The 22,062-nt window shown below is 40.0% G+C and overlaps 1 protein-coding gene across 2 annotated transcripts in view; it reads right to left on the bottom strand.

The window, feature by feature from the left end:
• The window catches only part of CALCR (calcitonin receptor), a 156,081-nt gene that overhangs the window by 14,891 nt on the left and 119,128 nt on the right, over window positions 1–22,062 (bottom strand). For both annotated transcript variants that reach the window (XM_005518802.3, XM_088055654.1), the window contains exons 8-11: window positions 10,529–10,682; window positions 5,190–5,250; window positions 5,021–5,087; window positions 2,375–2,593 (exon numbers count right to left, since the gene is read on the bottom strand). In XM_005518802.3, the coding sequence (XP_005518859.2) occupies window positions 2,375–2,593; window positions 5,021–5,087; window positions 5,190–5,250; window positions 10,529–10,682 (501 nt within the window). The remainder of the gene's footprint in view (window positions 1–2,374; window positions 2,594–5,020; window positions 5,088–5,189; window positions 5,251–10,528; window positions 10,683–22,062) is intronic.

The following is a 22,062-nucleotide window of genomic DNA, read 5'->3' as shown; positions in this document are numbered from 1 at the left end:
ATCATGTCTGTTCTTCAGATCTGTTAAGAAGAATCTGGTCTATTGTGTGAAAGACACATGCAGTAGATATGTGAATTTGTGAATTTTTCAGAGAGTCATATTTGAAAAATTATTTCTGCTTAAAATGGTGAGCATTGATGAGACCATCACAAAAAGAGTTCTGCTGTTGTTCAGAAATTACTTCAGCAGAGGAAACCCAGCTTGTTGATAAATAAAATAAAATAAAATAAATAAAATAAAATAAAATAAAATAAAATAAAATAAAATAAATAAAATAAAATAAAATAAAATAAAATAAATAAAATAAAATAAAATAATAGTACTAGTGTGCTGTTTTTCAACTGGGAAAACAATTCTCTGAAAGAAATAGCATTAGATGGGGCTTTTTGTGAACAAATTCTTTCTTATCCTCAATCCTCTGCAATAGACTGCAGTGCTGGTTTGCACCATTTCTGTGTAATTGATTTATATAACTAACACATCAATCCTTCACGTTTACTTAAAGAAGTCATGTACTGTGAAAACCTGTCTCTCTTTCTGTTCTTGAAAAGGCATAAAAAGTTCTCATTTAACCAGTGCAGAAATGAAGAATGTATAAGATTTTGCATAAAAAAAGATTGGTAATTTTTCCCAGGATGCCTGCTTGTGTAGGACTGCCATGCCACGAGCTGCAAGACCCCAGAGGCTCTTGCTGGTGTCTGCACAGGCTGGCTGTGCTGTGGGTCATGGCAGCGCCATAGCTAGGGGGGAAACAGCCATTACACAAACTAATACACTGTCTGCTAATTACCAGAACCAGCCCTAGAAGAAAATGAGCACCAGAGGTGTGATTATACAGCTGTCATCGATCTTGCATACAAATATGCATACAATAAATGCTGGGGAAAGGATTTGGAATGATTATTTAGGTTACAATTAAAAATCCAGTCTAAGTGGAAAAGGGAGGATTGCAGTTGGCTGCAGCCAGCAGGACAACTGCACAGCCCTTCCAAAAGGCCAAGTTCTAGCAGGAAGCACACTGAGATTATACTGAAGAGGTGACAAGAGTTCTTCTGTGTAAGCAGAAAGAACCTGTCAGGGATGAAACTTTCCTACCTTGGATCCCTCCCTCACCCAACCCCCTTCATCAGTGCAGCCTCCATTTTAACCTCAGTTTAGTGACTTTCTATTGCATAATTATCACAATTAGAATTTTTAATTCAGACAATTATAATTGGTTTTGCAATTCTCCAACAATGCACAGGATTTAAAGGATATTTTAAGAGTAAAGTCATTATCATAACACTCTGTCTTATCCTAACTCGTTAGAACGGTAATCAAATAACTTGTCACCAAAAAACTAATCTGGAGATATTTCTTTATAGCTCTTGTAAGTGAAAAAGTAACAATACAGGCAACAATAGAAGAAACAAGGTTGTCATTCCTTTTAAGCAGAACTGTAATATAAGATGTCATACACTTCAAAAGCAGACTTACAACTTCAGTTATTCTATCCATGCAGCAGCAGGAACACCCACAGTTTTGAAGGGATAAGGATGATAAGCAGGATATATAATCTGACAGGATGCATAGATTTTGGTAGCCTTATTTATAATTTCATTTTAGGAAAAAAGCACTACTGATTTTTTTAAGCTGTTTTCTTATTCAGGCATTAAAATAATTTCTTCACTTACCTCCCATATGAATGGAAGCAAGAAGTAGGTCACCATATTCACTCATTTTGACCACTACTCACAAATGCATTGAAAAACTGCCTTTCCTAGTCAACATAGGACTGGATATATTCCAGTCAGTCCACCAGATAACCCAGAATTTAAAGTCATTTTGGTTTGGCTTGTTTTCAAAAGAAAATGAACTAGACTTACTGAACAATGTTGTATTTTCAGAGCATTTTTGAAATCCAAATGTCAGTCTGATAATTTGAACTGCCTAATAATGGAATTCTAACTCCCAAATGAAGCATATTTGTCTCTGGTTTTTCTTTGTGTGTTGACATTACTTCTGAACAACAGTTTGCAAACACTGCTTATTTTAATATTGAGGTCACACACTAGTTACAGTCAATTTGAGCCCTTCAACAGAAGTTGTGCTGGTATTTAAAAGCCCTCTGTTAACTCAGTTTTCTCTCCATACTTTAGAGATAATGTAAACTGATACTTTTGGGGACTTACTACAGTGTTTCCCCTGTTTTGTCTCTATTCTTTACACAGTGGTGCTGCATGTGTAAAAGCAGATAATCCAATACTGTGTAAAGGTTGGAAAAGAACTGAAAATCCAGTAATTTTCAGCTTCAGGGCAAACCCCCTGGCAACAGCATCTTTGAGTAGATTAGCTTAACATCAAACAATTCAACCATGCTGAAGGTGCTACATACCTGGTAATGCATTAGTATATGCATGATGTAATCATATATTTCTCCAGCAAGTCGGTTTTCTGGTCTCCAGGGAATAATAACAAACTGAATTCCTAGTAAGGGCACCAGGATTAAAGTGGCTCTGACAGCTTTCATATACATGTTGGACTCAGCACGGTGGGTGTCTCTCAGCTTTGTCACCAAAACTCGGACAATATTAAGCAAAAAGAAAAAATTGACCTGCAAAAACAAAGTTATTGTAGGTGAAAGCATTCAAATGAGACAGACATTCAAAATAAAAATACAAAGCACATAAATGGCAGTAAAGTGTAGCTTTCTAGCTTTATTGTATCCCATAATGGGCAGCTCCTTGGCAGTCAGGTCTTGGAAAATATCCTGAATATTTTCCAGGAAAGATCTGTAAAGCAGCTCTAAATGCTTTGGAGCCTGTATGCAGGAGGTCAGGCAGGCAGGGGTCAGTTCTAGGATGCACTGGATGTTTTGACACAGATGTAGGCAAATTCAGGGTTTCCAGGGAACACTAAATATTTTTTTTTATATCAGAAGTTTAAGTGGGGTGGACAATTTGTCCCCTAGAAATAACCATGTCTCTGTCCTGAATCTGACATTTGACAAGGTGAGACAAACTCCAGCATGTCCCTGGGCACACAGGACCTATGGGAGCACACAATTTCCCTAAAGAATATGCTCCATGGACTAGTGCTTAGGCTTGTCAGTGAGCAGGGGCTGTTCTTGAGGAAAACCTGGGCCACTCCTTGCCTCCACCAGACCACAGGGACCCCGTGGTACCCTGCCCACAGGGAACAGGTGCTGTCTCAGGGCAGAAACACCAGACACCAGGAAATGTTGCCCCTGACCCTCATGATCAGTGATACCAAGTATCTCCTTAAGCATCTCCTCTCCTCAGTTATTTCTGGAAATCTGATGGCAGCATAGAGTAACCTGCCCTTGACCCTGCCTGCACAGAGAGCTCCTTGCGGGATGTGCTGAGAGCCTGCAGGAAGAGGGAGGGCAGACCCAGGCTGATAATGAGCTCAGTGGGTACCCTGTGGACATCCCTGGCATCACAGACCCTCTCCTCTCCAGGGTATCACTCTTTCCACTCTGCTACAGTAAAATCAGGCACTTTGGAACTTCAACAGACTTTCTTTCTCCTGCTAATTTTTTGAAATAAGTATGTAAGTTGTATAATTTCCATAGATATTTCAAGAACTCAAATCGCATCTATATACCAGAAATTTGGGTGGATTTTTTTCGGAACAGTGAATCAGCAAGCTCTGGTAAAGTATTTCAGCACTTCTAAACTACACTGAGAGACCTTTCAACTGTTTTATATTTGTGCTCTACTAGAAAAGAGGAACAATAAATTACTTCTGAGGTCCCATTCAACATTAAATCTAAACCTGAATCTCCATCCTGTTCTGACTTCACTCACTCTGTTTAACCTCCACTTTAAGATTTTCTGAAAGTAACTGTAAAAAGTTAAAGAAAGATTTTGCAATGTTAAAAACCCTCAGCTCTTCTGAGCCAGTCTGCCACTATGGGATTTTTTGTAGCAAATCAAGCAGGTCATGCTGTAGACATTGACATCTTCATAAGAAAAATAAGACTGGAAATGACATAAACATATATATATATATATATATATATATATATATATATATATATATATATATGACAAAATATAGAAATTACGTCTTATTTTGAAAACAGCTAAAGACTGCTCTTTTTTCCATAATAGTTGCTCCTTTTTCCTTTGTGGCCAAGATGTACAATGACAACAGTAAAGGTTAGGTGGCCTCTCTCAGATGGTAATTGGCATTACAATAGCAGATACAGTCATGACTGAACCAATAAACCCACAATAAATGTGATTCTATGGGACCAACAGACTACCTATAAGGCAGGGAAGGATGGGTTATTTCACACAGTTGATGTTAAAGACATCATTATGACATCTCCAGAAAGGGTAGAAAGATTTTTTTTTTATTTTCAGCTATTATATGGAGAGTTGTTTATTTGAAGGTGTTCCCAGTACTCACTGTGCTGTTGTTTGATCTCTGAGGCAATTACTGCAGCTATGTCCATACAAGTGTTTGCAAGTGAGAGGCGGACAAAAAGATGAAAGTGCATCTTGCGTGACACAGTGAGATGAGCTTGGGGCTTGGGTTGAATGAAACCCTTTCTGCACCTGTCAGGAAGGTCAGGCTTACCATGCCCAACTACAGGACTGGTATACCAGATGTTATATGTATGCATGATGTATGTTGTATGCACACTACCAAGCTGCACTTTGAATCTTGTCCTACTCAGACAGCCCAGCCCAGTTCTCTCCCTGGACTCTTTCAGCTCCCTACCCTTGGTCAATACCAACTCAGTGACCAGCAAAACCCATGCTGGACAACAAGCTCACCCCAGCTAAGGCACAGTTAAATGATTGATGTCACATAAATGCAGTGTATTTGTCTCAAGTCCCACTGTAAAAATGTGTTGTGAGCCTGTGCTTTGCAACACTGAGTAGAGAAAACCTCTAGTTTGCTCTGAGTTTTGACCAAAATACTTATAGTACAGAAGTTTCTATTTTGTTCGGGTTGGCAACATTTCTAAAATAATTATTATTCCACTGATAGCAAACAATATTCTTACCAATAAAGCTGCCATTACAGGTCCATGAACAATATAAAGCAAGTGTGTGTCAACACTCATCCAGCAGCTGGAGGAAAAATACAGCATTAACATTTGTTATTAACTTGAATAAAATTTGCTCCACAGTTAAATAATGCTAAGTTCCTTCAAAAACAGACATGCTACTCACTTGTCATTGAAGTATCTGGCTCTTGCAACTGCATGAATGGATGCTGGCACTAAAGGGAACCCTGAAATGATTAAAGTTATAGATCAGTCTTGGTATTTGTTTAGCTTGAATTTCATGTGTGTCACACATTCATAGTCTCTTGTTCACAAAACATATGGATGTGTAGTGTAAAGACAGAAAGAAGTTTAGACCTGATTAGCATAAAAGATTTGATAGTCAGGATGCCTTGGTAAGAACAAACAGAGCTTTGAAGATTACGAGAAGACTGGAGCAGGCTGGTGACAGGGAAGAAGACTGAATCAATTTCTGCAAGTAGAAAAGATGTTGCAAAAATTAATGTTTATTTGTATGATGTTTAACCCAATCACTGTAGTAAAAAATTAGTAGCCTTCCTAGAATGGTATATAAGCATATGTAGCCCACAGTAAATTTGGATCCTGATCACCACTCAGCTGTCCCCATCTCTCTCAGTCGCCAACAGATGTGAAATCACATCTTTCAGGAAAGAACTTATTCCATCACACCCAGATCCTGGCAACACCTCAATGGTGAGATGCAAAAAGGATTAACATTCAAGGCAGGCCAATGAAGAAACAAAACCCACAGACCATGCTCTCCTGGGGTGTCTCAAAGCTGCTGCCAGGCTCCCCTGCACTGCTGTGGTTTTTCAGGGAAGGGTGTGAGCAGGCAGTGTGGGAAGGATGTAGGGATCATTCTGTTCTCAGAGGAGTCTTCCCTCAGGAGACTAGGGACACTTGTTAAAATCATGTAAATAACTGTTGAGCAAGAGAGAGGCACACTGCACATGGCATATGCCAGATTATGGAGCAATAAGAAACAGTGCAGAGTTTCTCTTTTGGAGCCAATGGCATGAGAAAGTGTTTGGAGCCAGGAGGTTTTTGGGGGATGGGAATTTGTGATATTTTCTGTAGGTTCTCAGTGTCTGTGCAGCCAAGCCCACTCCATGCAGCTTTATCTCAACAGGGAGAAGAGCTGTGAATACCATAAATCCACATATCCTGACTTACTTGTGACATCTCAGAGGAGGCTTTGACAGGGAGCTGATGGGAGCAAATTTGCACTGGGCTTGGCAACATGCCGTGCTTAACAAAGCAGAAAGCTCAAGTTCTTGTTTCCAGCCTGACACTGAGAGTAACAGTCTGGTCCACTCCTTTTCATTTCCCTTCAGCTTGCTTAAATGTCATATCCCTCTCCAACAGGCTAGAAACCTGGAACTGGGGAGCCTGCACGGCTGTGCTGACCCCAGTTTGTACAGCCTTGCCCATACAGACAGCTGGACATGATCTGCTGCCTTGTCTATCCTGTGCAGAGAACTTGGTGCACACCTTTGGTGCTACTGCTGCCTGTTCTCTATGAACCACCTTTCTACTGAGCTTTGGATAGTCTATAATTGTAAATGAAAATATCCTATTGATACAATGATTAATCAGAGAGGGATTAAAAGAACACAGCTCCTGTGTTTTTTAACATGTTAGTTGTTTCATAAAAATATTCAGAAGAGATGGATGATCCTTAGCCATATTGTAGGGAGTGATAATAAGATCCAAATGTTCATAAATACAGCAATCTTATGTTTCCAGGTATCTTTAAGCAATAGCTATTAAAAAAAAACAAAAAACAACAATGCAGTTGTGGGAGAACAAACTGGATTGCCTTCTCCTTTATATTTTCTGTTTATATTATATATATCTTTAGAAAATGATGCCTTGGCCTCTGGCTGAAGAATTCTCTTTTTGGGTGGTGATGCATAGCAAAACAACAAAAAGCTTAGAATAGAAAGAAAGGAGCTTGTGACTTCAGGGTGAGCTCATGGGATTGACAGCCTGAGAAAATAGTTTTGATTGGGAAATGGAGCAAGTCTGGGCCAGTTTTGTTGACAGATTGAAATGCAAATTTTAAGGGTTCTTTCTGTAATAGCAAAACTTCTTCAGCTGAAAACAGTGGCCTGTAGTATTGCAAGTAGAACATGACACATGATGTAAAAAGAGTTTTTTTCTTCTGCTAAATGCATTAGCCTAAGATATTTGGCTTAACAAACTCAGAAGCAAATCTCAAGAATGCGGTGGAAAGTCTTCCTTAGCTAGTTATGGGCTAAGAAGCTCATGACTGTCTAAAGCTCAGATTTCCAGCTGCAGGCTGTCTCTTCTAGGGCTAAATGTTGCTCTTGTAGAGGGCCAAAAAGCAGTGAGTTACTGAGAAGTGGAGCATCAAAGACTGTGGGTTCGTGGTTACATGTATCACTGCAGAGTCCTGCCTACACAGGGTGAACAGTGAATAATGTGGAGAAGGTGCCCAACCATCCCAGAGACAGATATGATTTATCCCTTTAGGTCCTGCCAGGTCCTTTACAGCACAACTGGCAATCAGGTCAGTATTCCCAGTACAATTTGGAAGGCACTCAGTTTCAGCACTGTCCAAATAAATAATTCCCTTTTCACTTTGATGTGGGTGAAGGTGCCTGAAGCAGCCAGAGTGAACTGTACTGTTGCACACAGTTGATACTGTTTTCTTGTCCTGCCTAATGGAGATTTCCTGACCCAGTGAAACAATAACAAATAAGAAATGACATCTCCAGCAGCAGTTCCCAGGGAAGGGGTCAACTGATGGCATCAGCCTTGGAATCTATCAGCCCATGCCAGATTCCATTCAATCACCTCAAACCCTTTGTAGATGTTTTTATATCTGCTCAGATTTTTATTTTTCTTATAAAGCTATTTTACAAATGTCATTAGTGGTTTTTCCAAATAAAGTGGGACAGATCTTCTTGCATAGGGCTTAGCAGTAGCAATGAATAATGAGTAACTTCATCTTGGACATTTGCCTTGATCTCTTGAATTGTAATTCAGAGCACAGCCTGCTCTGGTTCCTCTGCATTGCCCTTTGGAGAAATATATCTCTGTCCATTTAACATAGATGGATGTTTAAAGTTAGACTGCGTTACTACTCCTTCTGGAAACAGCAGAATTACAATGATTCATGACAACTTAAGGGGTCACCAGATTGTCATAATCAGACCATTTTGCTATTAATAATATTTCTACTTTAGTTAGGAGGTGCTAATATATATATATATATATATATATATTAAATGGAAGTTCATCTTTGGAAGTTTTTAATGGAATTTTAATGGAAATCATCTAGTTTCTTAAAAAAGGCTACAGACACCATTGTCAAGAGTTATCTCCATTTTAAATAACTTTTTCCTTCTCAACATATCAGCATCCTATTAGCACAGCCACTACACTATATTTTGGGCAGCTCTGCAGATACTGATGTGTGTCTTATCAGGTACCATCACTGAATTCCCCACCATGCTGCTGGTGTCATTCTCAGCAGTACTACAGCTGGCTTGTTAGCTTTCATTGCAGGCTGGGTGTCACAGCTGCATTAAATTGCACTGACTAAATTGAATGTCACCAGAAAAAAAAAAAAAGGAAAAAAAAAAAGTCTATGACCATATTCCTCTTGCATAATTGGATGTGGAGTGACATTGTTTTGGGAAGCCTTATTCTGCAAGACATGAAAAAGCCTTGTCTGGAAGCAAATGTTTAAAATTACTCTTCACACTGGGTTGCTGTTTCACAGCCCTATGAGACTTTTCATATTCAAATATTCTGAGCCATGAGATTTTTGTGATAGCACAGCTGCTTGCTCCAAGAGGACTCAGCTATTTGGATTGGAAAAGTCCAGGAACTCTAACTTGATTTAGAGTTCTTCAGGAAGGTTGTCTTCATTTAAGAGCTGATAAAATTTCACATACTTTTAATTCCAAAAGCATTGCAAGTGCCTCTCTTCCTGGAATATATACCATTATCATAAGAAAAAAGAGTGCATGCTAGTGTTCTCATTAAGCAAAACCAAACAAACAAAAAACAGAAAAGACAAATTATGACATGCCTGGAGACTGCTATCTGGCACTACAGACTGTATAAACTAGAAAATCAAGTTAATTTTCTTATGTAGGTATGCAGAAAGCACTAAGCCTTGTATCATAAGAGGAAAGCAAATGACCAGACTTTAAAATGAAAATCCAAATAGGGGATAACTTTGCTGTTACTGTCTATTTAGGATCAAATATTGGATGCCTAACTTGTGTTTGAAGATGGTGTTTTAAATTTCTTCAGAACATATAGAACTGGGTCATTTTCCTCTGATCTAATTACCTAGTTATCTAATTATTCATTAATCTAATCTAAAAATTCCTAATCTTAATTGGTTTAAGCAATAAGGAGCTATTTTTCTATTTTCCTGCTGTAAATGAAATAATCTTGAAAAAGTACAACTTCGCCAAAGAGGATGGCAAATACGGAATAAATTGTATCTGCTTCAGACAGGGATTGCAGGAACATCTCTGTGTTCAGTGGGACAGTGGATAACAGTCCACCATTTGCAGCTTTGCTGCACCAGTGGTTTCAAGATAGGGGAACTGCCTTGCCAGAAATTGGAATGAGGCCACAGATTCATGGTTGCCAAATTGGAAAAAAGCTCTTGATATCGATTTTCTGTCAACACTGCTGTGGACAGGATTTATAATAGTGATTTAAATGTAAAAGATAATTCATTGTAATATACTGATTATATTTATATGGTCTTTTATTGGACCAGATAGTCCAAAGGAAAAATATCTGCCACTACCAATTAAAAAGGCAAGGGGTCCATTAGTGAAAACAAAAGAGATTGCACATTTGGAGATGGAGAACCAGATCTAGTCATGGTTCCTTGGGCAATATGCATGTGACCATATGCTGCTGGACAAAACCAGTCCTGACAGCAAAGCCATTATCTACTTAGTAGGTAAAATCAATTTTTTTCCTTTAAAATGACCAAAATATGCCAAAATATATCTGATACTGGATTCACTTCCAGAGAAATTCCAACTCCTCTTTTTGTATGCTGTGTTTGCTTCACTTTTGTGAGACACAGATACTGATCTTTCCTCTTGATTCCAGGAAAACTGTACTTTATAGGTACTATCTCACATGCATATTTTTGCATATGTGAGACAAAACTAAACAACATTTTTTTCAGAAGAGATATACTTGAATAGAAATATATTTTCTCCTATAGCTTTTCTTAACAGAGCTTAAGCATTTCTTTCTGCAAATCCTGAGATGCAGCAAATAAAAAATACTTTTTGTGCTGTTCTTTGTAAGTTTCTAAGCCCATGTAATTATATGCATTCCAATTTAGTGCCCAAGAACTCAGTCTTAAACAATGATCTAACGATATAAACTAGATCATAAGTGGTAGATAAGTGCTGGAAGAATTCAAGAATGTGAGTGTACTGATCACCTTGTAACAAATGGACACATACATACCCCAGCCCAAGAGGTAATACCAGTGCAAACGCTGCTCTTCGGCAAACACTGCCACCACGATCAGCGTGTGAAGATAAATGCCTTCGCACAGCATCCAGAAGTAGTTGCAGCCCAGCATGTACTGATGAAAGAATTGCAGCACCTTGCAGCTTACCTGTTAGATAAATCAGAGAAAGTCACACACTTGACCAACTTTTTAAGTAGGCAAAGACAAATGTTAATGCCAGGCTATAAGAAAGCAAAGGGGAACAAAAATTCCCAGTTCTTTATGGTTTTGGGTGTTTTTTTCAGCACCTATCAGTGAGAGAGATTTTAAACCTTTATAAATGAGATGAACAAAAGGAATTAAATTAAATTAATTAAATTAAAATAAAGTCCTCACAAAGCAGAAGAGAATTATGATAACAGCACTCCAAAAAGTACCAAAAAATAAAAAAATTCCTCCAAAACTTAGTTACCTGATGGGTTTTTTTAGAACTGAAACAAACAACTTGTTCTAGAGGTCAGAGGAGGGCTGTGAAAAATACAGTAACATTGAGCTTCAGTTTGAGTGACTTCCTTTTGACCAAACTTTCCTAAGTTTTTTTTTTTTTCAAGTCTCTCTCCTAAGCCAGAGTCATTTATGCTTTAAACAGCCCTCAGCTCTGAACAAATTCTTTTAGAAAGTGCAAGTTTTGGTGGCAGCAGAGATTCTTCCTGTAGGGTACCAAGGATGATGTCTTTGCTGCTTTGCAAGGTGACAGCTTTGCTCTATTTTGATAAATAAATTGGTGTGTAGAGCTAAATGGAGCTGGTGAAGTGATTCCCATGCATGGGTCAGATGAGGTTGCAGACATAGACCTTGACAAGGGATTGTGGCACGGAGGGAACCATGTTGTGTCTGCTCCTGGGGTGCCAGCTGGTGAGGGACAATGCTGCTCCTCTCCTGAACGTGTCTCATGTCCTTTTGCTCTCCTAGGGAGGGCAGTGAGGTCCTCCACCTGGACTTCCTTGTCACCACAACCCTGGAGGGCCATGAGGAGTGGGCAGGCATTGCTGTGCTGACAGAGACCCACTGCTTCTGAGGAGCACCACATGCTACCTGGAAATCTGAGGTCATAGCAGTGATAGTAGCAGTCTCCAGTGGCCACGGAAGAATACTTCTTTCCCTTAACTTCTGCAGATGTTTCCCAAGCTGACTACCTGGGCTGTATGAGATGTCATTAGGATTCACTTGTCTCTTTCAATAGACACTTTTGCAGTTCAGCAGATAGGGGACTGCATGCTTTGCATTTGTCTGGACTGTCCCTCTGGATCAGAAAATCTTCTCAACCATTCAGTCCACCATCTTCTGTTGCTGAAGAACATTCCCAATTGACTAAACAGGTGTATTTAGTTTTCTTTCAATATTTGCAGTGCAGGTTGGTGTTCATGAAAATACAGGTTTATTGAAAGGTTAGGATATAAGATTCGGATAAGATTGGTGTGAAGAACTGATTTTTATTTTCTGGTAATTCATGTTTTCTTCTCACCAGGCAGGACAGAACAGACTATTATGTCTATTTTCCACACTGTGGCTGAACAGTTATTAAAGACGTGTCCAAAAAGGGCTGTATACTGAACCCAACCCAACCAACCAACCACCACTACCACCCCACCAAAACAAACGATAAGAGATGTATTTGCTCCTTTTTCTCTGGGCAAAAGTGTTCATTAAGGCTCTTATATCACTCCTGGACTGTTTTTCACAAGTCTGGGTCAATATGTTTATTGCCTTGTTTCCTAGCCCATGCTCAATGCAGCCTCCTAGCTGATGGCTTACCTTTCTTCCTTCTCCCCTTATTGAGCACCCACCCTACAAGGGCTGCCTTGCCTGACAGGCACTTCCCTCAGTCTGCACACAGCTTCAGGTGGCACCCTCCCTGCCATCAGCCAGCCACCCTGGCCTCTAAAACACAAACAAACTTCCTGAGCCATCACAGCAGTTTTCTGTGTCTGAGGTTTGGGCTGGGCCAGCACTGTGTCCCCTTGTGGAGGTCTCCAAGGAGGAGCTGCAGATCAGGGGGTCACCTGAGGGCTCAAGGCATCATTTTCCTGATGGCTTTAGTGGGAGTGACTCAAGGTGTGTGCATATTACACACGGGCTGGTCCTGCTCTTGCCAGGACCAAATTGTCTCAGATTTCCATCCAGTCACCTGGGCTCTAGGAACAATTTTGTCTTCAGCTTGGCAGGTGGAGGGGAATTGAACATGGATGGTGAATTCTGCTATAAAAATCCATGGTACTTCTTAAATCTGTCATTTTGACTTAATGCTTTCCCTGTTTCATACTGCCCAACTGGAAGGAAGGTGACTGTGGAGGATCCTTGCTTCTCTTGTATCTGTAGCTCAAACAAATGCACACATAGAAAAACATTCCCTGACAGCTGCAGAGCTAAGCTCCATTTGCTTCATTTCCCGACATTTCCTTCTTTCATGTACCCTCCATTTGAACTATGACTTGTGGCTTCAAAAATAAAATATTTTACTTATCTTTTAGAGCAATGGACATGCAGACAGAACATGACTCTTGAGGAACATAATCACTTCTGATATAATTAGTTAGAGAAGTAAGAAAACCCTTGGCAAAGAGTAAAGGATTCTTACTACTAGTACTTTCACACACATCACATTAATTTGAGAATTTATCTGAAAAAGTTATAACAAGGAGTTTAAGCACAACACTGCATTGAGATAAGATGTTAAATTTGTATTATTCAAAGGGGAACAAAAAATCATTCTGCTTTGGATGGGGTAGCATATGCAGCGTGTTTCAGCGTGGCTAAGTGATGCAATGGAAATATTTTCCTACATTAAAGAAACTGTTTTTCTTTGGTCAGAGCAAGTAAAAGATATTTTTCAGTAAAAGAAAACCTTTTACTGATAAGAATTGGATCAGAAAAAATAAAACATGACAAATGCAAACAACACCTTAGTGTATATTAATCATAATTGAGAAAATTACAAAAATAGTATATATATAGTATTTATTCTTACAGAAACAATAAATAGGACTTCAAGATGATACAGAAGCAAATCTTCCACTGTTCAATGCTTGGTAACTGATTGTTTTCATTACTATAATTATAAATCTTTCCTATAATCTATAGAGACTGATATCTATAATTTATAAAGACTGATATTTTTACTATAAGGGTGGTGAGGCACTGGAACAGGTTGCCCAGAGAGGTTGTAGACTCCCTATACCTGGAAGTGTTCAAGACCACATTGGGCGGGACTCCGAGTAAGCTGGTCTAAGGGAAGGTGTCTCTGCTTATGGCAGGGTTGTTGGAATTAGATGATCTTTAAGGTCCCTTCCAACCAAACCATTCCATGATTCTAGGATTTTAAGATTGATAATTCTGAGATAAAAACATGTAGGGAGTTTGTTTTCTGCTGAAGACAAAAGTTTTGTTGTAAGTTCTCTGAGGCAGCAGCTCTGTCTTTGTTGTGTCTTGTACAACATGCAGCAGAGTGAAATCCAGGAAAGGATTATTGCAGCATCTTGGCACTCTGAAGGGGAGTTAAAAGTCATGAGTGTTTCAGTCTGCAGGTGTGCAGGTGACTGAAGCTAGTGGGTTTTAATTCATGAGCAGCACAGGCTGAGAGGAAATAGCAGATCCTTTCTAGTGCAGCCCCATAACTGGTGCTCAGGTTGGTGTGCCTGTCTCCTGGAGAAAGGGATAAACAAATGCTCCACTTTTTGACAGCCTGGAAACAGACAGCACTGTCCTGCACTGTCCTGTTGAGGGCTATAGCAAGGGGAAGTGTGAAAAAATTATCAGGAAAAAACTACCAGCCCTCAAAGTCAGGTAACCATCTCAAAAAGCTGATCCTTTTGTGCTTCTGGAAGGATGTCCAAGAATTAACCTCTTTTGGAAGAATGTCATGTGGAAAGAAACTCAACCTGCATGCAAGGAGGCTGTCTCTGGCCATGTGTTTGCATAGCATTGATGGGCACAGAAACCAAGAAAAGTTCTTTACAGGTCTGTTCAAGAAAAAAGGTCCATTATTGCTACCTCTCCTTCCTCATAAAAGCAACCTGCAATGACTTTAAATTATGGCCTAATTACTCAGGGGCAAAAGGGGTCAATAGGAATACAGTCAGACATTTTCTTCTCACTCACAAATCTTGCAGAGAGTTATGGAACTCTTGTAAACAGCACAGCTGCAGTATGCAACAAAAGCACTTCAAGAGGATTCTGGAATGTTCCCCAGAGGAGAAATAAAACAATTTGCTCTCCTTTTGCAAGAAAGAGATAGAAAAGGTGTCTATGATGTTTTGCAGGGCATATTGGCATGCTATAAACACTGTTAATGTTCCAGTCCTGCCAAAGGAGTCCCAAAGGTCCGTCTGCCCATGCAGGATCCTGCAATTGCACAATAATGTAATTGGCATAGTGCTCTCCTCAGCTAATCCAGCACCCTCTCTTCACATGTACTTGTCATTTCTCTGTTAAGGCTCTCCTTGGTTATTGGTTAATAGCTTATGGACAGAAAACTACACCATTAAATACCATCACTACTCATTGGGGCAAGTCGAGACAAAACTCTCAAACTACATAAACCCCAGAGCTCCCCTTTCAATGATAAAAAAATATTTTAATATGAAATAAACCTGCTAATTGTTTAAGGAAGTTGTCCTAGTAATTCAGTCAGAGCAAAAGGCTTAACTCTGTTTTGGCACGGTAAAGTCAGACAGTCAGACACGAGAGTGTGTGCCCATTCCTGCAGTGGTTTCCTGGGTAAAGGTGGGCGGGTGGGGAGGTCTGTGTTTTACATCAGTCCTTGTCAACTCCAGAGAGCCTGCCCCAGGGAAAGCAAGCGTGGGAAAGCCCCTCAGTGTGCATAATGAAATGTCTCTTCTCCAATGCTCACTATCCATTGAAATGCCCCCCCATGGACATTTCAAATAAATTGCTGAGAACAGGCCAGCCAAGGTTATCGATTTTAAACCAAGCCACCTATGTGAGCCATCATTACAGCTTTACACTTCTTTGTCTAAAGGGAAATAAACATATTTGACCTTACTATTCTAGTTCCTCTTTACCTCTGGGAAACCTCCCCAGTGCATGGCAGTAAAGGACCCTCCTTGAAGAGATTACAGCTTGCCATGGAGGCCAGATATGATTTATTCAAATTCAGTTTGAAGGCAATACAACATACTCTTAAACATTCTAAACTTAGCATTTTAAAGGAATAGCTTCAAGTTTGATTGCTGCTCCGCCTTAAAAAATGTTTTTCTTTCTTTTTTCTTTTCTTGTTTTCTTGTTTTTATTTCCTTTTCTTTTTCTTTGACTATTAGAACACTATTCTATGAAAATATTCTTAAATTCCAAGCATCCATATGTTACACAAATAAGCAATAAAAGGATTTTCCAAAGCAAGACTGTGCTAAGTATTGTAACTATAAATCACTGGCTATCAGAACATCACACCATTATAAAGTGTATCTGCTTTGAGTTAAACTGTGTTCCAGTCAGAAACCTGGCACACTGGAGCTTGGAAGAAGATTAATGTTTTAATATACTTTTAAAGCATTTACAGAATGAAATGTACACAGTTGCTCAGAGGGCTCCTAGGTTTTGTGTTACAAGACAGCAAAATATGAAATTAAACAACAGGGGATATTCTTAACAGCACGTGTGTCCATGTCTATGCTACAGCAAAGCAGCCAGCCCAGATTTACACACTCTGGACAGGAATTAATAAGGCTACATCTGCACATATCTGAGTCCTGGCTGCTGTAGCAATAGTTCTCCCTGGACTGCAGCTTTGAGCTCTGCAGGTCTAGAGGGGTTCTCACAGCACATCTGGCACTTCTCACCTGCAGGGTGCAGCATGGCAAGTGTGATGCAGGGCGTGAGGCAAAGCAAAACAGCCTCACCATTCCCGAGGGGTTTTATCAGCCTGGTTTCTGAGTGGTGTTGCCAGAGAGAGGCAGCTTTTCAGGGAGTCATTGTAGATATGAGCCTGATGGATGGAGGAGAGCAGAGAGGCCAGTAAAGAGGAAGAGAAAACAAGGGCAGGGCTGTGCAAAAAAATAGCACAAGATAGTGCAAGTTGCTGTTCACTTGGACAGGATCTTCTCTCAATGGAGGGAGGCAATCCCTGATAAAAAAGGTTAAGAGCTCCAGCTATTTCAGGTATCTGTCCTCTACCATGACAGCTGGGCAAGAGCCACCAGGCTCAGGAGGATAGGACAATGCAGAGGTTACTCAAATCCGTGTCCAGGCATAGAAAAGCTCTGGGCATTGAGCCCTGAGCCAGGGTAGTTTAAGTTTGCATGGAGTACATCTAACAGCCAAGTGCACCTACCTTATGTTTGATGTGTAAGATCTAGAGCTGAAAAAGCATTTCCTGGGGACTGGGTACACATCCAGCTCTGATGACATGGATATATCCACTCACAATTCAGTTAAATGCTCCAACAGCTTTCTAATGATACGTCTGGGATTTGTGATACTAAATATAGACACCCAATCTGTCTCCCTGTAATCAAAAGATAATGATAGAGATGACAGAGATTATAGCAAAAATTATCTCATCCTAACGGATATATCTAAAATAAGCCAGATGGATAGTACCCTGAATGTAACTATCTTTAGCATGGGGTGACTAGGTCAGCTGTATGTGTCTACAAAACAAGTGTCCAAATGTAAGGCACATCTGACCTTAAATATTTAGGAGTGTTTTAATTCTCTAGATGTACTCAGATCTGCTCCTGTGTCTTTCCTGGGGTGACCTGCTGCTAGGCAGAACCACCAACCCTTCAAAGGATGTTGGGCCAAGGGGATGCCAGAAAACTCCAAAGACAGTCAATTTGGTGTGTGAAAGCATAAGCCACTCAGAGGTGAGATGGTGAGCAAAGGAGCTCAGTTATCCAAACAACTGACCTATTATTGGCCAATAGCTCATTCTGCCAACTAGATTTAAAGGTCATGTACGTAACTAACCCAAGACTCTTGATGTTTAACTCCTGCTGAAAGTCATTACTGTTTCTTCTTCCATACCCTTATTCCACATGTTTGGCTGTCATCTGTAAAGGCACTTCAATGTTCTTTAATTTTTATCTCTTCTGATTCAGTCTACTTCTGTTTGGTCTTAGATACCTTCAAGAAACACAGGGTAGCAGGGGTATGGTTGAAAATGGGCAATACTGCTGGCCTGCACAGCAGTCACTGTAGGGCATGTCTGACTTCATGGCATAGATGTGCAGGATGATGTAGTTCCTGGGGAGAAATGAGCACTCTGCATTTAATTCACCTGACCTGTTCTAGCCACCTGCTTTAGAGCGAGGTAGATTGTCTTGGATTGAGACACAGCTGCTTCTACAGGAAACACTGCCATTTAATCAGACAAATCCTTGGGAGGAAAATAACTGTGGCAGAATGGCATCAGGGAGAGTGTTGTGTTTTGGAAACATTATGGTACTGTCCTTCTAAGGGGAAATCTCTTTTGAAGAATTCATGTTTTGAAGGATTTTGAAAAATCTTTTTGGGCAATTTATACTCAAATTTCTCACATGTCAGGTAGAGCCTTTTAAAGGCATATTAAAGGCAAGCAGAACTTGGAGAGACACCTTGAATGTTTCTAGACATAATTGCTTTATATTCACAGAGAAATATCACCACCTGAGCTGCTTAAATGTTCTATGAATGTGGGAGGCCTTGTGTAAAACAGAAGTTCATTAGGGTGTGCCATGTTCATACTGTGCAACACATAATCCACAAAAAGGCAGCAGTTAGCATCTGTACTTGTTGATCTGATATTTAAGGAGTGGCTACTTGACATTTCTCTATGCCTGTGTTTTTAGGGGAGAATGACATATTATCATCTATTTAACTTTCAGTCTCTCAGATGCATTGAAGACAGTGCAATTGACAGAAACTTATGGTAGCCCAGGTACTATCCTAAATTTTTTACGTCATCTTCACTTTGTCATCTTTCCCATCTCTTAGGAAGACAAAAGGAAAAATGAAAAAAGCCTCAGTAAGGCATCTAAGTCAAACACAGTTCCATACTATGGAAGATGAATAGCCTTTCAGAGATTGCTACAGCTCAGATCTGAGGGTAAAGTAAGCACACCTTTCTTGAGCAGCAGTTCTGGAAACACATCATGAATTTCAGCAGATCTGGAATGGATTCACTTATTTTGCATAAAGCCAGGGTGTGCTTTGCTTCAAGAGCCTCATGGCTGCCAACAGCTGCTGTGCTTAGACAAGAGAACAGCAGCTGATGACAGCAAGAACTGGGATGCTGAGATTCTGCTGAATATGGGAACAGCTGTGCTGGGGGTGCTCACTTCTCACTGCCACAATGGCAGAGCTTCAGGGTCCAGAGATGGTGCAGATGCATAACGACTAGGCAGAATGACAATTTAAATTTGACTTTTCACAGGTATTTACATCTGATGATTTGCCTTGTTTTGGGTATTTAAGTGCAGGTCTACATCACCTGAGCAGAAAAGATGCAAACAGAAAACTTGGGAATGAGCTCTGGGGCTTGATGCCTTCAGCTTCTGGGCAACAATGTGTTTTGGATTACAAGGTCTTTTCTGGAAACACATTTCTGGAGGAAATGGCACTCAGGTGCCTAAATAAGAGGTCATCCACAGGATCTGATAAAGTCCGAGTTATTTTGATATGAAATCTTTTGGACTGGGCTACATGAAAGCCATCATCCTTCCCTCTCTTTGTGGATGAGGCCATAGACAGAGTGGGAATTTCCTTTCCCTGTCACCTCTTGTGGTCACCCCTCTGCAGACACATGAACATCAGGAACTGTACTTGCTTGCACCTTGTGGGCTCAGCCACCACAACTGTGAACCTCAGTAATGTGATATGGTGTTTGTTCAATTCAGAAATTCTTCATAGTGGGGAAAACTTCTCTCTAACTTTCAATATTAGTGACAATTCTTCCTGTTCATACTTTCATTCTATTGATTTCACAATTGCCCAGGCTCTGTGTCACGTCTTGGTGGCTAAACTGGCTGCTCAGGATTCTGTAAGTAATCTAATGGAAGCAGGATGGAGGAACAAAGATAAGAGACTTCAGAAATGCTTTGAGAGTGACAGGAAAGTTGTGGAAATAGTCACATTAAAAAAAAAAATCAAATTATTTAACATTAATGGCACCTCCTGAAGTTCTATCCCAAGTATAATACATGAAACAACTCAGAAGGCTGAAGCACCCCTTTCCTTTTTGGATCTCCACCTTTGCTGTTTCCAGGGAGGTCTGCTCCATGAGCAGGATTGCTGGGACAACTAAGGAAAATAAGTCACATGGAGCAGAAGTTTTGCTATTTGTCCTCACTGGTATAATTTATGAGCACCACATTTGATAAAAAGATGTTTTAAAACCCTCATGCTCTGCCAGACTCTATCAGCAGGAAATGAAAGCAAGAAGAGGTGAGAAGATAACATTTGTATGGTAAAAAATACCCAAATTGACACTCTTTCTGAAATGTTGTAAATCTCCTTTGCTTTCTTGTCTTACTTACATTGCTTCTCTATTCCTTTGGAAACGGGGGAATAGCAATATTGGAACCCCATAAATCACAGTAATTATTCTTTTACATTTGTCATCTGTTACATAGCTCAGTGTTTTATTTCTACTTTTTTGCTGTAACTGTGGTAGGGAAGAAAACCTAGCACAATTGGGCAGTCATGGTTTTCACTTTAATTTGTTAGTGGAGAGATTATTTATAGTGTTTTAGTGTCCACGAGAAAGCAAGAATTTTTAGTATTGCTACTACCATGGCCTTGCTTTAAAAACTTTAATGTTAGTGGGCCCCAGCCTTTGTGCTCTCTTGATCTAACTAATAATGCTGAATGGAAGCATCTTGCTGGTTAGAAGGCTTGCTTGTTCCAGGAGATGGGTTTTGGGCAGTACAGATAACCAAGTCATCCCATCCCCAGTGTCAGCAAGCTTAGTGAAATGCTGGCAAAGGGAAAGGGGCTACATGCTCCTGACAGTGTGTGTTGCACCATCAGCCAGGGTGGTAAACTAGCTCAGGATCTTTAAAATATAGCTACATCTACACAAGGAGGGAAAGACAGCCTCCATCCTCTCACCCCATGTTCAAGGGCTGAGTTACAGCCTTTGTAAGGCTCTGTAACCTGAGTTACACATGCTGCCAGAAGGAAATGAAATCATGCTGTGTGTAATTAGAGTGATTACTTTGGGTTCTTCCATACCAGGTGTGCTACTGAACCCATGTAAGAGGATGTAGATTGTTTATACATTAGGGCCTAAAGAAGCTGTGTGGCAATGGGATGGGACATGACAGTGAGATTGGAGTGTGCCTGAATGAATGCTGTGTCCTTACTCTCTGACATAAAATGGCCAAACGTGAGACTCCACACAGGGCCCCTAAGAACTACTAGTGGAGTGCTGGCCCTTGCTATGGCCTCTATAAACTGCAATCAAAATATAAACTTTCACACCATACAATGACAGAAACAAGTGTAAAACAACCATGTAAAAGGTGAAGAGGCTACAGAGGAACCTGCAGAAAGAAGAGAGCAGATACCTCTACTAGAACATGAAAGAGAAAAGAACCAATAAGATCTCTAAAAGCTTTTTTGGAAAACATTCTATTTACTCTGACATCACTAGTTTGTGACCAAACTTAGCCCCACCTAAAAGCATATTTATATGGGGCCCATGGAGCTGATGAATTGCTCAGTTTCTTACTGGCAGAGCTGCCACTTCAGGCATTAGCTGTAGTTTCCTTCTACTCCCATCAGTACTGAATATCAGTACTGAACCCTTGTGGAATACAGAAAATGAAAAATACAGATCTGATGTGTAAGGCTATATTGAGAGATTTGGCAGCAAGGGTTTTATTTATGTTTCTGGAGGTTTTAATGGAGAACATGATGTGCTATCCACAGATCACCCTTCTGCTGTGGGTCAGTCTCATTTAGGAAGGTGATGGATGATATCTCTTCCTATAAATGTGGTTCCAGTAATAGCGTAATTAATGCAGTTCCTAGGTCAGATACAACAGTCAAAATTTTCAGTATATGTAAGTAAGTGTCCATAGTTGTGTCCTGTTTATTTTTGTTTAAATGTCTTTGAACCTTGTCCATTGCTTCTTCATTTCTTGTATGGCCACCTGGACTCAGATCTTTCTTTTCCATGGTTTCAGATCCAGATAAATCTGACAGAAAGAGAAACAGAGGGAGAGAAAGTTGTATAACCAGGGAACATAAAGTAAATAAGCAAATTAAGATTTTATAAAAATGGCTTAACTTACCATTTTACATGAGCAGAATGATCATCAAAGGATTTAACACTTAGCAGCAACATGAGCAAGGATGTGGTAGAGACTCTCCTCATGTAAATGATGCTTTGGATTGCCTCATGTCATTTCTCCCTGGGTCATAGGGAGAATGGGGGTGTCTTGGTGCTAGGAAGGAATTTCCTCTCCTCCTCCTCCTGACTTTTCTCCATGTTATTTAAGAGATCATTCTTTCTTCTTTCAAAATTATATGGAGTTGTTGATATCCA

The sequence above is a fragment of the Pseudopodoces humilis genome, chromosome 1, assembly GCF_049639895.1.
Source record: "Pseudopodoces humilis isolate 2021_Gansu_Grassland_sample_001 chromosome 1, ASM4963989v1, whole genome shotgun sequence".
NCBI classification, from domain to species: Eukaryota; Metazoa; Chordata; class Aves; order Passeriformes; family Paridae; genus Pseudopodoces; species Pseudopodoces humilis.
This window is presented reverse-complemented; position numbering and strand designations above follow the sequence as displayed.